The sequence below is a fragment of the Enhydra lutris genome, unplaced genomic scaffold (genome assembly GCF_002288905.1).
Source record: "Enhydra lutris kenyoni isolate GAN:26980312 unplaced genomic scaffold, ASM228890v2 scaffoldscaffold12, whole genome shotgun sequence".
Taxonomy (NCBI): Eukaryota; Metazoa; Chordata; class Mammalia; order Carnivora; family Mustelidae; genus Enhydra; species Enhydra lutris.
The window spans coordinates 45,648,195-45,663,386 of record NW_019154096.1 but is presented as its reverse complement, the minus strand read 5'-3'; the positions used below and the strand labels follow the sequence as shown (position 1 = coordinate 45,663,386).

Sequence of the window (15,192 nt, the reverse complement as noted above, 5' to 3'; positions counted from 1 at the left end):
TTAGGGGCACCTGGGTGGCTAAGTGGGTTGAGCCTCTGCCTTTGGCTCAGGTCATGATCTCAGAGTCCTGGGATCGAGCCCTGCATGGGGCTCTCTGCTCGGCACGGGGCCTGCTTCCCCCGCCCCCTCTGCCTGCCTCTCTGCCTACTTGTGATCTCTCTCTCTCTGTCAAATAAATAAATACTCTTAAAAAAAAAAAATCACATATTAGATAATTCCATTTATAAGAATTGTTTATAACAGGCAGAGACAGAAAGATGCTTAGGGCCTGGAAGGAAAGAAGTAGGGTGTCAGAGGTTAACAGCTAAAGGATATAGGGTTTTTTCTTGAGATAAAGAAAATACTCCAAAATTGACCACATGTATCTGTGAATATATTAAACACCACTGAATTGTACACTTTAAAAATAGGTCAACTGTATGGTATGTGAATTACATCTCAATAAAGCTATTAAAAAAAATTCGGGGCGCCAGGGTGGCTCAGTCTGTTAAACGGTTGCCTTCAGCTCGGGTCATGATCCCAGGATCTTGGGATGGAGACCCACGTCGAGCTCCCTGCTCAGCAGAGAGCCTGCTTCTCCCTCTCCCTCTGCCTGCCTCTCTGCCTACTTGTGATCTCTATCTCTGTGTCAAAAAAAAACCCAAAAACCTTAAAAAAAAATTTAAGGGGCACCTGGGTGGCTCAGTGGGTTAAGCCTCTGCCTTCGGCTCAGGTCATGGTCTCAGGGTCCTGGGATCGAGCCCCACATCGAGCTCTCTGCTCAGCAGGGAGCCTGCTTCCCACACCCCTCCCCCAGCCTGTCTCTCTGCCTACTTGTGATCACTCTGTCAAATAAATAAAATCTTTTTTAAAAAAATTTTTAAGACTGCTCTCTCAGAGGGAAAAACATGAGGCCTCCAAAAGTGAGACTGGATCACAAGTCCATGACACGCACACAGAACAAAATCAGACTTCTCATTCCAGGGAAAGGAGGAAATAACCTACACAACTGCAAAGGAAGATCAGCCTAGCACCTATACTAATCATGTATGTGTCCTTCATGTATGAGGAAACAAACACAGATAAACAGACGTGTAAAGAAAATCTAATTAGAGAATTTTAAATGAGCACTAATCAGCAAACTGCAACTTAACAGCATTAAAATCTGAGCTGCCCAAAAACTGGGGTTCCCAATCCTTGTTATGTATTAGTTACCCGTAGAGTTTTTTTTTTTTTTTTTTTTTTTTTAAATACAATGTCCTAGACTTCAAGCTGTATTACAAAGCCATAATCATCAGGACAGTATAGTACTGGCATAGAAACAGACACAGAGATCAATGGAACAGAACAGAGAACCCAAAAATGGACTCTCAACTCTATGGCCAACTAATGTTCAACAAAGCAACAAAGAATATCCAATGGAAAAAAGACAGTCTTCAACAAATGGTGTTGGGAAAATTGGACAGCCACATGCAGAAGAATGAAACTGGACCATTTCCTTACACCATAAACAAAAACAGAGTCAAAATGGATGAAAGACCTCAGTGTGAGACAGGAATCCATCGAAATCCCAGAGGAGAACACAGGCAGTAACCCCTGCAACCTAAGCTGCAGCCACTTCTTGCTAGATACATATCTAAAGGCAAAAGCAAAAACGAACTACTCAGACTTCATCAGGGTTAAAAGGTTCTACACAGCAAAGGAAACAGTCAAGGAAACAAAAGGCAACCTACGGAATGGTAGAAGACATTCACAAACAACATATCAGATAAAGGGCTAATATCCAAGATCTATAAAGAACTCATCATACTCAAAACCCAAAAAAACCCACAAAAAATCCAGTCAAGAAATGGGCAAAGACATGAACAGACTTTTCTCCAGAGACACACAAATGGCCAACAGACACATGAAAAAATGTTCCACATCACTTGGCATCAGGGAAATACAAATCAAAACCATAGTGAGATACCATCTCAGACCAGTCAGAATGGCTAAAATTAACAAGTCAGGAAACAACAGATGTTAGTGAGGACGTAGAGAAAAGTAGCCTCTTACATTGTTGGTGGGAATGTAAATTGATGCAGCCACTCTGGAAAACGGTATGGAGATTCCTCAAAAATTTAAAAATAGAATTACCCTACAGCAACTGTACTACTAGATATTCATCCAAGGACACAAACATAATTATCTGAAGGGGCACATGAACCCCAAGGTTTATAGGAGCAATGTCAACAATAGCCATAATATGGAAAGAGCCCAAGAAGATATGAATAGAAATTTTTGCAAAGAAGACATCCAAATGGCCAACAGACACATGAAAAAGTGCTCAACATCACTCGGCATCAGGGAAATACAAATCAAAACCACAATGAGATACCACATCACACTGGCGAGAATGGCTAAAATTAACAAGTCAGGAAACAACACAGGTTGGCGAGGATGAAGAGAAAGGGGAACCCTCTTACACTGTTGGTGGGAATGCAAGCTGGGGCAGCCAGTCTGGAAAACAGTATGAAGGTTCCTCAAAAAGTTGAAAATAGAGCTACCCTACAACCCAGCAATTGCACTATACTAGGTATTTACCGTAAAGCTACAAATGCAGTGATCCAAAGGGGCACCTGCACCCCAATGTTTATAGCAGTAGTGTCCACAACAGCCAAACTATGGAAAGAGTCCAGATGTCCATCGACAGATGAATGGGTAAAGAAAATGTGTTATGTATACAATGAAATATTACTCAACCATCAAAAAGAATGAAATCTTGCCATTTGCAATGATATGGATGCAACTAGAGGGTATTATGTTAAGCGACTTAAGTTAGAGAAAAGACAAATCCCATGTTTTCACTGACAATGTGGAATTTAAGCAACAAAACAGATGAACATAGGAGAAGGGAAGGAAAAATAAAATAAAAACAGAGAGGGAGACAAACCACAAGAGACTCTAACCACAGGAAACACACAGGGTTTCTGGAAGGGAGTTGGGGTGGGGGGTGGGATAACTGGATGACGGGCATTAAGGAAGGCACTTGATATAATGAGCACTGGGTGTTATAGGCAACTGATGAATCACTAAATTCTATCCTTGACACTAATAATATACTATATGTTAACCAAATTGAATTTAAATAAAAATTTTTTAATTAAAATAAAAATTAAATAAATACAATGTCCTAGAACTCTCTACAGAGCTATTAAATCTGAATCTCAAGGATAAGACCCAAATACATATTTTTTTTAAGTGACAATGGTGACACTGACTTTTACTCCTGGATAAGGGCAAATGATCTCTCATATGAGTACAACAGTAAAATCAGTAAACAAAACTTACTGTTTAGAGAGAATTTTTTTCAAATCAGAAAGTTTTTGAAATGACTTCTACCTCCCTTATTAGAAAAACTATGCTTTTCTGGAACTTAACCAAATTCTCCTCTTCTTTCCCCAAAATAAGTAAACTACAATTGACCCTTGGACAACACGGAGATTGGGGACATCGACGCCCAAAGCAGTTGAAAATCTGTGTATAACTTTGACCCCTCCAAAACTTAACTACTAATAGCCTCCTGTTGATCAAAAACCAATAACATAAACAGTTAATTAACACATATCTGTACATTATACACTATATTTTTAAAATAAACTAAGCTAGAAAAAACATTAAGATCATAAGGAAAATTCATTTACGATACCGTACTGAATTTACCCAAAAAAATTTGCACATAAGTGGACCTGCACATTTCAACAACCTATGTTGTTCCGAGGTTAAACAGAGATCCTTCGACAGAAGCCATATTAAGCAAGAGTAAATGGCTGTTTGACATTTTTTTTAAGATGAACGAGTGATCATTTCATTAACTTAGCTAGATAGATGTGTTTGAGTAATTAATTTTATTAGCAACAAAAACTGTTCTGTTTTGGTTTTAGTCAAAAGAGCAACTTACTTACAGAAACCCATTAAAAATATCATTTTTTCTACTCAAGGCATCAATTCTGAATGGCCAAAAATTTTATTTTATATCCAGATGGATTCTGTAAGTTTAAAGACAATGGGACGATTTCCTTTCCAAGATTTATCATTTAATTTTTAGTGTTTGCTCTGGTCACCAGCATGAGATCCAATTATTTAAGTTTTTAAAACACATGATAAAAAGAAAGCTGTCATAAAGCCTCTCAAATGTCCAGAATTATGAAAACAGTATCAAAAACTGTACTAGTCCTGGCTTTTAAAATTTATTCAACCCAGGCTCTTGGGGTACACTTTATAATTTCTCTATTATATAATAAAATGCCTGCTGAAATACTAATATGTAACTATTAACAATTTATAGATTATGATACATATTCACTTAAAAGGAGGAAAATATTCATATGGTATAGTTTTAGACCAAATACTTTTGCTTGTCTTCTCCACCCACCATGCCTCCCCTTCCCCAACAGCAAATGTCTATCAAATTATATTTTGTAACATCTATTAAGATTCTGCATGACTGATATGTAGCATACAAAGTGATAAATCAGCCTGAACACAAACATTTCAGACTTTCTTCTACAAGACTACTACATACCTGATTTTTCATCTTGTACTTCAAATTCTGCACCAGCAGATCCCAAAAGTGATGCTCCATGCTGTAACAATCTACATATATCAAATCGGTCAAAATTCAATCGATCTGTAGTAGGTGAATCTTCCATAGCACTTTCTGAAGTAGATTCTAAATGAGGTTGAAAAATATTTAATTCGATCATAAAGCCAAAGTGCAGAATGAAAGAAAATAGCATTACCTGGGGTGGCCATGTAATATTCTAAGGAAAGTAAAAGGCAGAGGAAGTAGAAAAGCTATTGTGGATTTATTTATGATCAGCTCTTATTTATGAATAAACTATTTAGTTGGTGGTTCCTCTTGTACAAACTATGAGAATGTCACTAGGTGTATGTATAGCTGTTTTTCATTACAAAAGCACATTATTCTATGAAGAAATGAATCCCATATTGAAATGTTTGTTAAATATATTGTATTGGGACGCCTGGGTGGCTTAGTCAGTTAAGCATCTGCCTTCAGCTCAGATCACAATCCCAGAGTTCTGGAATTAAGTTCTGCATCGGACTCCTTGCTCAGTGGGGAGCCTGCTTCTCTCTCTGCCTCCTGCTCTCCCTGCTTGTGTGCATGCACTCTCTCTCTCTCTGACAAACAGATACATAAAATCTTTAAAATACATATCTCCATAGAATATTTAAAACTTTTTTTTAAAGATTATTTATTTATTTATTAGACCCAGAGAGAGAGATCACAAGTAGGCAGAGAGGCAGGCAGAGAGAGAGAGAAGGAAGCAGGCTCCCTGCTGAGAAAAATGCCCAATGAGGGACTCTATCCCAGGACCCTGAAATCATGACCTGAGCTGAAGGCAACGGCTTAACCCACTGAGCCACCCAGGCGCCCATCCATTTACTGTTTAACTGTTTGAAAATACTACCAAGGTAACAGACTGAGTTCATCATAGCGCTAATTTGGAAAACAGACATTCATATAAAAGCTAATAAGCATCATTCGTCCCTACACCCAAGGAGTATCTACGATATGAAGCAGCTATTCATTCAAGAGGACTCCTCATAATATGAGCAAATTAAAATCTCCTGGTAAATTGCTAAAATTATATATTCATCCCTAAAAGTATCATAAAATGTTTTGCGTTCCTACCCCCAAAAAAGGTTATGCCATTATAAATTTTTAAATATATTACCTTGTTCCCTTAGTAGTTTGTTTAGCTAGTACTTGCATATAATCCATTTATTAAACTAAACTATAATTATTTTAATTTTTTCAGTGATGACAAGCAACCTTACCATAAATTTTAATGCTGGTTTAACTAATTTAATGTTTTATAAAAAGAATCTGAGTTCTAATATCTCTATATACCAAAATAAGCAGAGAAAATAAGCTAAAAAAGAGCGAGCTCCTTTCTAAAACAAGTTATAACTTCTAGTTACGTATTTTATTTGAGAGAGGACAAATTAATACAGTCTCTCAACATAATAGGTGCCAAATAATTAAAGCAAAAATTTTAGACAAGCTAAAATGTATGATAAAAGTGATATTATCAAACTGACTTGAAAATGAAATCAGGTTGCACCACATTAAATTTTCACTTAAGGGACGCCTTGGTGGCTCAGTAGGTTAAGTGTCTGCCTTTAGCTCAGGTCATGATCCCAGGGTTCTGGGATCAAGTCCCACATCAGGCTCCATGCTCAGGGGGGAGCCTGTTTCTCCCTCTGCCTGACACCCCAATTACTTGTGCTCCCTCCCATGCTCTCTTTCTTTCTCTCTGACAAATAAACGAAATCTTTAAAACAATTTTCATTTAGGGATGCCTGGGTGGCTCAGTCAGTTCAGTGTCTGCCTTCAGCTCGGGTCATGATCCCAGGGTCCTGGGATCGAGTTCCACACATTGGGCTCCTTGCTCAGGTGGGAGCCCGTTTCTCCTTCTGCCTGCTTCTCCCTCTGCCTACCTCTCCCCCTGCTTGTGCTCTCACCCTCTCTCTGACAAACAAATAAATAAAATCTTTAAAAAAATTTTTTTTCGTTTAATTAAAATTTATACCTTTACAAATTTTTAAAAGCATATATTCATTTTTAAATATTATTTCAGGCAGTCAGAAATAGAATTTCCACTAAAAGTCATCTAAAGGAAACATGAGAAACTAAAGACCCCTCCAAATACCCATACATAAATGTGCTTAAATTTAGAAAATAATTACACTATTCCCCCAACAACAAGAAAAAACACTGCTTCAAATATTTACACTGCACTGGTTTAGTTTCTTTTTTTTAAGACATAAATTCCTGACAGAAGCAATAATCTCTTTAAATCAAGCATACTGTACAGTTAATAATTTTAAAAATATATATGAAAACCCTGTACCCCTGGGGCTAGTAATACATTATATGTTAATAAAAAATAAGTAAATAAAACTGATTAAAAAAAAATATATATATATATGAAAACATAGTTTATCTAGTAGTTATTTAAAAGCATGGTGGAAGAGGCGCCTGGGTGGCTCAGTCAGCTATCTACCTTCGGCTCAGGTCATGATCTCAGGGTCCTAGGACTGAGCCACACATGGGGCTCTGCACTCAGCAGGGTGTCTGCTTTTCCCTCTCCCTCTGCCCCTCCCCACCCTTCACATGCACTCTGTCTCAAAGTCTTTAAAAAAAAAAAAAAAAAAAAAAAGCATGGTGAAAATCACTGACAAACTGTATCTGAAAAAATTAAGCCTTTAAATTAAAATTGAAATATTAAAATATAAAGTGTATAGTTAATTCTATAGGTAGATATTTACTGCAAACTATTTTTACTACTTAAAAGCACCTTGTTTGGTTCTTGGTACTGGATTCCATTCAGGTACATTTTTCACTATAGCTTCAACAGCTTGTCCTGCTGCAATCCGGGTATCCCAATTTGTACTCCTTAAATATATCAACACCTTAAAAAATTACAAGATAAAATAGTTATACCAAAAATATTGTTTATTCAAAGTAGCCAGAACAGAGAAATACAAATTTACTTGTTATTAATTTATAATTTAGCAGCTGTTGGGACTTTACATAAAAATTTATATAAAACATCTTGGAATTATTAATATTATTTACAAATTCTATCATTCACAGGAAATATCACTATACCTTAAAAAAAAGGAAACAGGAAACTTTTAGTTAAAAAATACTTAATACATTTAAAAAATAACCTACCTTTTAATACAGTAAAAAACAAAATGTTTATTTTCATCAAGTCCCATTACTTAACGCAAAGGGTTAAGTTGTAAAAACTAGCAGAAAGAACAAATGAGTTCAGTAGGACTGGAAGACAGAAGATCAATATACAAAAATCAACTGTTTTGCTAAATGCTTTCAATAAACAATTTGAAAATAAAATTTTTTAAATCCCATTTACAATAGCACCAAAAACCATAAAATATCTAAATGTAAACTTAACAAAGTACAAGACTCATACTGAAAACTACAGAAAAAAATCAAAATACCATTGAAAGAAATGAAACAAGATCTAAATAAACAAACACAAAGACACCTCACCTCATGTTTGTGGATCTAAAAATTTAATACTGTTGTAAGTAATACTCCCTCAATTGATCTACTGATTAATAAAATTACTATCAAAATCCTAGCTCAGTTTTTTTGCAGAAATGGGCAAGTTGATCCCAAAATTTATATGGAAATGCAAGGGACCGAGAATCACCAAAACAATCTTGTAAAAGAATAATAAAGTTGGTATACTCACACTTCTTGATTTCAAAATTTACTACTAAGCAACAGTAATCAAGACAGTGTGGTACTGGCAAAAGGACAGATACATAGACCAGTGGAATAGAATTAAGAGTCTAGAAATAAAACTGTCTATGGTCAACTGATTAAGAGTGCCAGGACAATTCAATGGGTGAAAGAATAGTTTTTTCCACAAATGGTGCTTGGGCAACAAAATAATTATTGTGAACGCCTAATACCACACACATATAAACAAAATAACTCAGGATGAGCCAAAAGTCTAAAAGTTAGATCTAAAGCTATATAATTCTTAGAAGAAAACACAGGGGTAAATTGTTGTGACCTTGGACTAGGCAAGATTTCTTAGATATGATCCCAAAAAGCAAAAGGGATATGAAAAAGGGATAAATCTAACTAAATCAAAATTGATAACTTTTATGCTTCAAAGGGTACCATCAGTAAAGTGAAAAGACAACCACAGACTGGAAGAACGTATTTGTAAATGAAATACCTCGTAAGGAGCTTGTATCCAAAATATATAGAGAACTATTACAATTCAATATTAAAAGAACAAATATCCCACTTAAAAATGGGCAAAGGAGGGGCACCCGAGTGGCTCAGTCGTTAAGCGTCTGCCTTTGGCTCAGGTCATGATCCCAGGGTCCTGGAATCAAGCCCCGCATCAGGCTCCCTGCTCAGCGGGAAGCTTGCTTGTCCCTCTCCCACTCCCCCTGCTTGTGTTCCCTCTCTCGCTGTCTCTGTCAAATAAATTAAAAAAAAAAAAAATGGGCAAAGGATCTAGGGGAGCCTGGGTGACTCAGCTGGTTAAGCGTCTGCCTCTTGATTTCAGTTCAGGTCATGATCTCAGGGGTTGTGAGATCAAGCCCCACACTAGGCCCCACAATGGGCATGGAGCCTGTTGAAGATTCTCCCTCTCCCTCCCTCTGTCCCTCCCCCACAAAAAAAGAAGAAATTGGTGAAGGATCTGAAGAGACAGTTCTCCAAAAAAGATATATCAAGGGTCAATAAACATGTGAAAAGATGTTCAGAATCACTAGTCACCAGAAAAATGCAAGTCAAAACTACAATGACGTATCACTTCAAACTCACTAGTACGGGAACAATCTAAGTCAGTTAATAACAAGCATTGGCAAGGATGTAAAAAAAATCAGCTCTCTCATACACTACTGTTAGGAATGTAAACAATGGAGCCAGCTTGGAAAACAGTCTGGCAGTTCCTCATAGAGTTAAAAATAGTTACTATATGATCCAGCAATTCTATCCATAGGTATAAAACCAAGAGAAATAAAACATACGCCTCAGGGGTGCCTGGGTGGCTCAGTGGGTTAAAGCCTCTGCCTTCGGCTCAGGTCACGATCCCAGGGTTCTGGGATAGAGCCCTACATCGGGCTCTCTGCTCAGCAGGGAGCCTTGCTTCCTCCTCTCTCTCTCTGTGCCTGCCTCTCTGCCTACTTGTAATCTGTCTGTCAAATAAATAAATAAAATCTTTAAAAAAAAAAAAAAAAAAAAAAGAACATACGCCCCACACAAAAACTTGTACATGAATTTTTATAGCAGTATTATTCATCAAAGGCCAAAAAGGGGAAACAACTCAAATGTCCACCAACTGATTAACAGATAAGATGTGATATATCCACATAATATATTCATATCATATCCATAAAATGGAATATTATTTGGCAATAAAAAGGAATGAAGTAATGAAACAAGCTTCAATATGAAAGAAAGTTAAAATATTAAGTGAAAGAAACTGGTCACATTTATATAAAATTTTCAGAACTGGCAAATCTACAGGCAGAAAGATAAGGGGTCACCTAGGACTAGGTACGGGAGGGAGAGTGATGGAGAATTACTGCTAATGGGCATGAGGTTTCTTTTTGAGGAAATAAAAATGTTTTAAAAATTACGTTGCAGTGATGATTGCACATATCTAAAATCATTGAGGGGCACCGGGCTGGCTCAGTGGGTGGAGCATCTGACTCTTGGTCTTGGGACTGTAAATTCAAGCACTATACTAAAAATAAAATCTTTAAAAAAATAACATGAAAATAAAATCTTAAAAAAAAAAAAACCTTAAAAAAATCTTTAAACAAGTAAAATAAAACAACTAAATCACACAACAAGGAGTTTTAAAAACAAAACCAAAATGCAACAGGAAAACACTGAGGGGAGACAAGAGAAGGTAAGAGGGGAGAAGGTACAAAAAGATAAACTTTGCTTCTTTTGGAATTATTTGATGACAGCCAATATGCCAGGATCTAGGTTAAGAAGACGAGAACTCAGAAGGCTGGAAACCTTTCCTCTCAGTTCAGCACAAATTAATTCTGCTGTTTCCAGTTTCAGCTTATTCAGGGGAAAACCCTAGGGTAAGAAGAAATGGGTATGCCTCTCTATACCCTACCTTATGCATGAGTAGAATAGTGTCTAATAAATGTCCCTCTTCACTCTGAGAACATGGAGCCTGTGGATATCAAATCGCTGTCTCTTCATCTACGTATTAGAAAGTTCTGATATCTAAGTTGTAAATATACTGGAAAAGTTACTCTCAGCCCTCATGATGGGAACCATATCATAAGAGATTTGTATATTCACAAGGTCTTAGAACTCTTACTCATATGAATCAAGAAGGGACAAATGAGAATGAAAGGAGGGGATAAGGGGCACCTGGGTGGCTCAGTCGGTTAAGCATCTGCCTTTGGCTCAGGTTGTGATCCTGGGTTCGTGGCATCAAGCTCCACATTGGGCTCCCTGCCTGCTTGGTGGGGAGTCTGCTTCTCCTTCTTCCTCTTAACCCTTGCTCATATGTTCTCTCCCTCTTACATAAGTAAATAAAGATAAGAAAAGAAAGAAAGGAAAAGAGGGAGGAAGGGAGGGAGGGAAGGGGTGGGGAGGAAAGAAATGGTGGGTGGGTGGGAAGGAAGGAAGGGGGGAATAAGACCAGCAGGAAGAAAGGGACCTTGGGATTTCCATATTGTACCCCAACCCCATCCTCTATTCCCACCCTCCTTCCAATCCAAGCCCACAACACACAAAGCACTCCAGTTTTTACTTCGTATGCCAGAAAAAGATTTAAGATTTATTTGTTTTAGAGAGAGAGAAAGAGAGAACATGTACATGCACATGAGGAGGGAGGGTTGGGGACAGGGGCAGATGGAGAGAGTCTTCAAGCAGACTCCCCACTGAGGTCAGAGCCCACATGGGGCTCAATCCCACAAACCAGGAGATCATGACCTGAACTGAAACCAACATTTGGATACTCAACTGACTGAGCCACCCAGGCGCCCCTGCATGTCAGAGAATTATTAAACACATGGGAAGTGTTGCTTACCATTATCAAGCACACTTCTACAAGCCCAGAGTTCAGTAAAAATATAGTCATTGCTTAGGGAAAGAATATAGGCCGGTATTTTGAAAACACTGATCCACCGAAGCAGAAAACCTCCACTTTCAAACAGGTGATAACTTAAAATGTAATAACTAGTTTCTCATATATTTCCATCATTTCCCGTGAGTACTCAATCCATTTTAAGACTGTCAACTATGATATAATTACTAGCCGTTAGGAACAAGTCAGACCACTAACAAACTAGATTAACAACTTAGTTCATTACCAAATTGGGTCAGATTCAAATTTGTGCCACAGGCAAAAGGTTATATATTGTCAAACCCCTTAGATAATTAAACTTGATGTAAAAAAAAAACCCAAAATATTTTAAATCTTGTGATAAAAAAGACCAAACTTTTTAAAAAAAATCTGGAGAAATAGTAAGATAGTTAATGGAATTGGAAGACCACAAATTGCCACTAAAATAAGACAATTTCAATTGTTCTATTCCTATCCACAGACAAATTTCTACAATCGCTTTATACTAAAATTAAAAAAGAGTTCTTACTTTAGATAAAAGATTGTTTAGTTCATGGGGATGAAGCTTTACCACTTCTCCAAGTTGCTGTGCAGCAGCTTTTCTTGTAACTGGAGTAGTGCCAGTATCCAGTAAGATAAAAAGACGGTCAAGCCTAAAATAACAAAAATATAATGATTATTCTGAAACATGTCTCCTCATAGGTATAAGTTTAAGTCAATAAATGTATTGAGCGTTTATGAATGAAGAAGACCTATTATAGGGCTGTGGGAGAATTTCTACGATTAAGGAACCTGCAGTTGGGGGTAGAATAAGCAGGAAGGCAAGTACACGAATAATTAGAATACAGGGGACGATAACATATGTGTCAGAAAAGAAGTACAACGTGCTCTGAAGAGTGGAAACAGAGGTAATAAATACTACATATCCCCAACTGTGTAATACTGAAAAGTCTTCATGAAATAAATGGTGTTAAGAGATGGACCTTAATAGGTCGACCATGAATGAAGGTTTGGGTTCAAGAAAGCAATGGAACTGGAACTCTATTTTAGGAAGATTAATCTGGCAGCAGTATGAAGCATGAAGTGTAATGGAAGAAAGCTTTAAGAAAGTCTTAGGTTAAAAGTGCAGACCTAAACTACCATCTAGGCAAGAAGCCTAGAAAGAAGTTGGGAGTGGGGTGCCTGGGTGGCTCAGTCAGTTAAGCAGCTGCCTTTGGCTCAGGTCATGATCTCGGGGCCCTGTGACACAGCCTGGAATCAGGCTCCCGGCGGGGGGGGGGGGTGGGGGGGTCTGCTTCTCCCTCTGCCCTCCCCCTGCTCACATGCACACTCTCTGTCTCTCTCAAATAAATAAATAAAATTTAAAAATTAAAGAAAAGAAGAAATTGAGAGAGAGACTGCAGACAATAAACACACATGGTACAATAACGAAATGTCAAGAAAATTAAAGGACTCTCAGACTCTGAATTTTATAAAATAAAGATGTCATTTTTAAAATGGGAAGAAACGGCGCCTGGGTGGCTCAGTGGGTTAAGCCGCTGCCTTCGGCTCAGGTCATGATCTCAGGGTCCTGGGATCGAGTCCCGCATCGGGCTCTCTGCTCAGCAGGGAGCCTGCTTCCCTTCCTCTCTCTGCCTGCCTCTCTGCCTATTTGTGATCTCTCTCTGTCAAATAAATAAATAAAAATATTTAAAAAAAAATAAAAAAATAAAAATAAAATGGGAAGAAACAGTGGAGAAAATACCATGGGAAAAGCTGGTAAGTTTACTAGTGGCGGGGACAGGATAGCTAGGAGAGACCAAAAAGGATAGCTGGAATAGAGATCTTAAGTTCAGGAAGAGTTGAGATTAAAGGTATAAAGGTATATGGGGCCATTTGTATAGAAGCAACAAATATGGCAATAAATAAGATCTCTGAGTAAAATGTTTCCAAAGGCATATAGCATAACAGCATCAATTCTAGAGCTACAACACCACAGTTAAAATTCCAATTCTGCCATTTATCCAATGAATAAAGCTTGGAATAATATCACAATGCCTTATACCTGGAATAGGTAATAAGAAGTGGAACACTGTGTTACTATTATTTTGGAATACAGGAAAATCCTAAGGTTTTAGAAGGGCAAAGTCACAAGTAACTACCACCAACCATCCACATATCATAAGTCTAGCTTTCCTATCACACTACTAATTAGGCTCAGTGAGGCAAAATGAATGCCGTAGGTAATGAGAAGAAGGTAGCTTCATACTTCATATGTAGAATAAATGGGTACTTTTAAAAGGATGGAGGATGGGGTCCAGTGGGTCAGTCAACTTAGCATCCAACTCTTAGTTTCCGCTCAGGTCATAATCTCAGGGTGGTGAGATGGAGCCTGAGTTGGGTTCCACACTCAGTTGGGAGTATGCTTCTCCTCTCCTTCTGCCCTTCCCCACCACTCGCACATGTGCACTTGCACACTCTCTCTAAAATAAATAAATAAATTTGTAAAAACATTTTTTAAAAAGATGGAGGATGACAAGGGGCAAAGTAAAATCCTATATGAGGGGAGATTTAGTGAATATATTTTCAAATTTTATCTAATAAGAAATAGAAAGTAAGGTCTCAATGAAGCTCATATTTTACTTCTGGGATTATTTTTCTATCACAAAGAGCTAAAAAAATTACACAACAAAGCTCTGAAAGCCTTTTATAAGAAAAGATAAAGCTTTAGAGGCAAATGAAACGGACAGGATTGTTCTTTTATTTTTTCTGATAGTATTTATCAAACTAGGCATTCACTAATAAGCACAAAATCATTTTAAGTAATAAAAAATAGAACTAAAATACATCTTTTTTGTTCAAGAACGCTAAAAGTATTATAAAAAGTTTTTAACTGCTTCAGAACAAAACACTAAGAAGTAAGGTTCAAATTTATAGTTAAGGGTATGTAGGAAGGACAAATTTTAAGAAAAATATGTGAGGTAATAAAAAAGCCAGTGGCATAAACCAGAGTAATATAACAGTTCCTGCTTCCAATATACTGAATGGCATACAGAGTGATTATAAAGACATGCATTTTTATAAGACATGCAAAAATTAATTTACTTTATATATACAGACACATCCCACTTGCTAACACAATATTTCTCCTTATTAATTCAAGGCCATCTAAATACTTGCCTTTACCCATTCATTCATCAGGTTTTGCTACAGGATTTGGTGAACAGTGTCTCAGAGATAGTAAGAAAAGGGAGAAAAAAATTTTTTGACAGCTGGTGTTACTTAAAAGTTCTAAGACTAAGTCCCTTCCCCATAAAATGATTTCCCTTACCCATCCCATATATAACTCTCAGAATTCCCCTTGAATTATTTTCATCTTTAAATCAAGTTATGATGTCTGGGCGCCTAGGTGGTTCAGTGGGTTAAGCCTCTGCCTTCAGCTCAGGTCATGCTCTCAGGGTCCTGGGATTGAGGCCCGCATCGGGCTCTCCGCTCAGCAGGGAGCCTGCTTCTCCCTCTCTCTCTCTCTGCCTACTTGTGATCTCTGTGTCAAATAAATAAATAAAATCTTAAA

General features: G+C 37.4%; 1 protein-coding gene across 1 annotated transcript in view; it reads right to left on the bottom strand.

Moving 5' to 3' along the window:
• The window catches only part of LOC111144755 (B-TFIID TATA-box binding protein associated factor 1), a 111,048-nt gene that overhangs the window by 83,571 nt on the left and 12,285 nt on the right, over positions 1-15,192 (bottom strand). The window contains exons 2-4 of the mRNA XM_022499193.1: positions 12,169-12,292; positions 7,344-7,458; positions 4,544-4,690 (exon numbers count right to left, since the gene is read on the bottom strand). Coding sequence (XP_022354901.1) covers positions 4,544-4,690; positions 7,344-7,458; positions 12,169-12,292 — 386 coding nt within the window. The remainder of the gene's footprint in view (positions 1-4,543; positions 4,691-7,343; positions 7,459-12,168; positions 12,293-15,192) is intronic.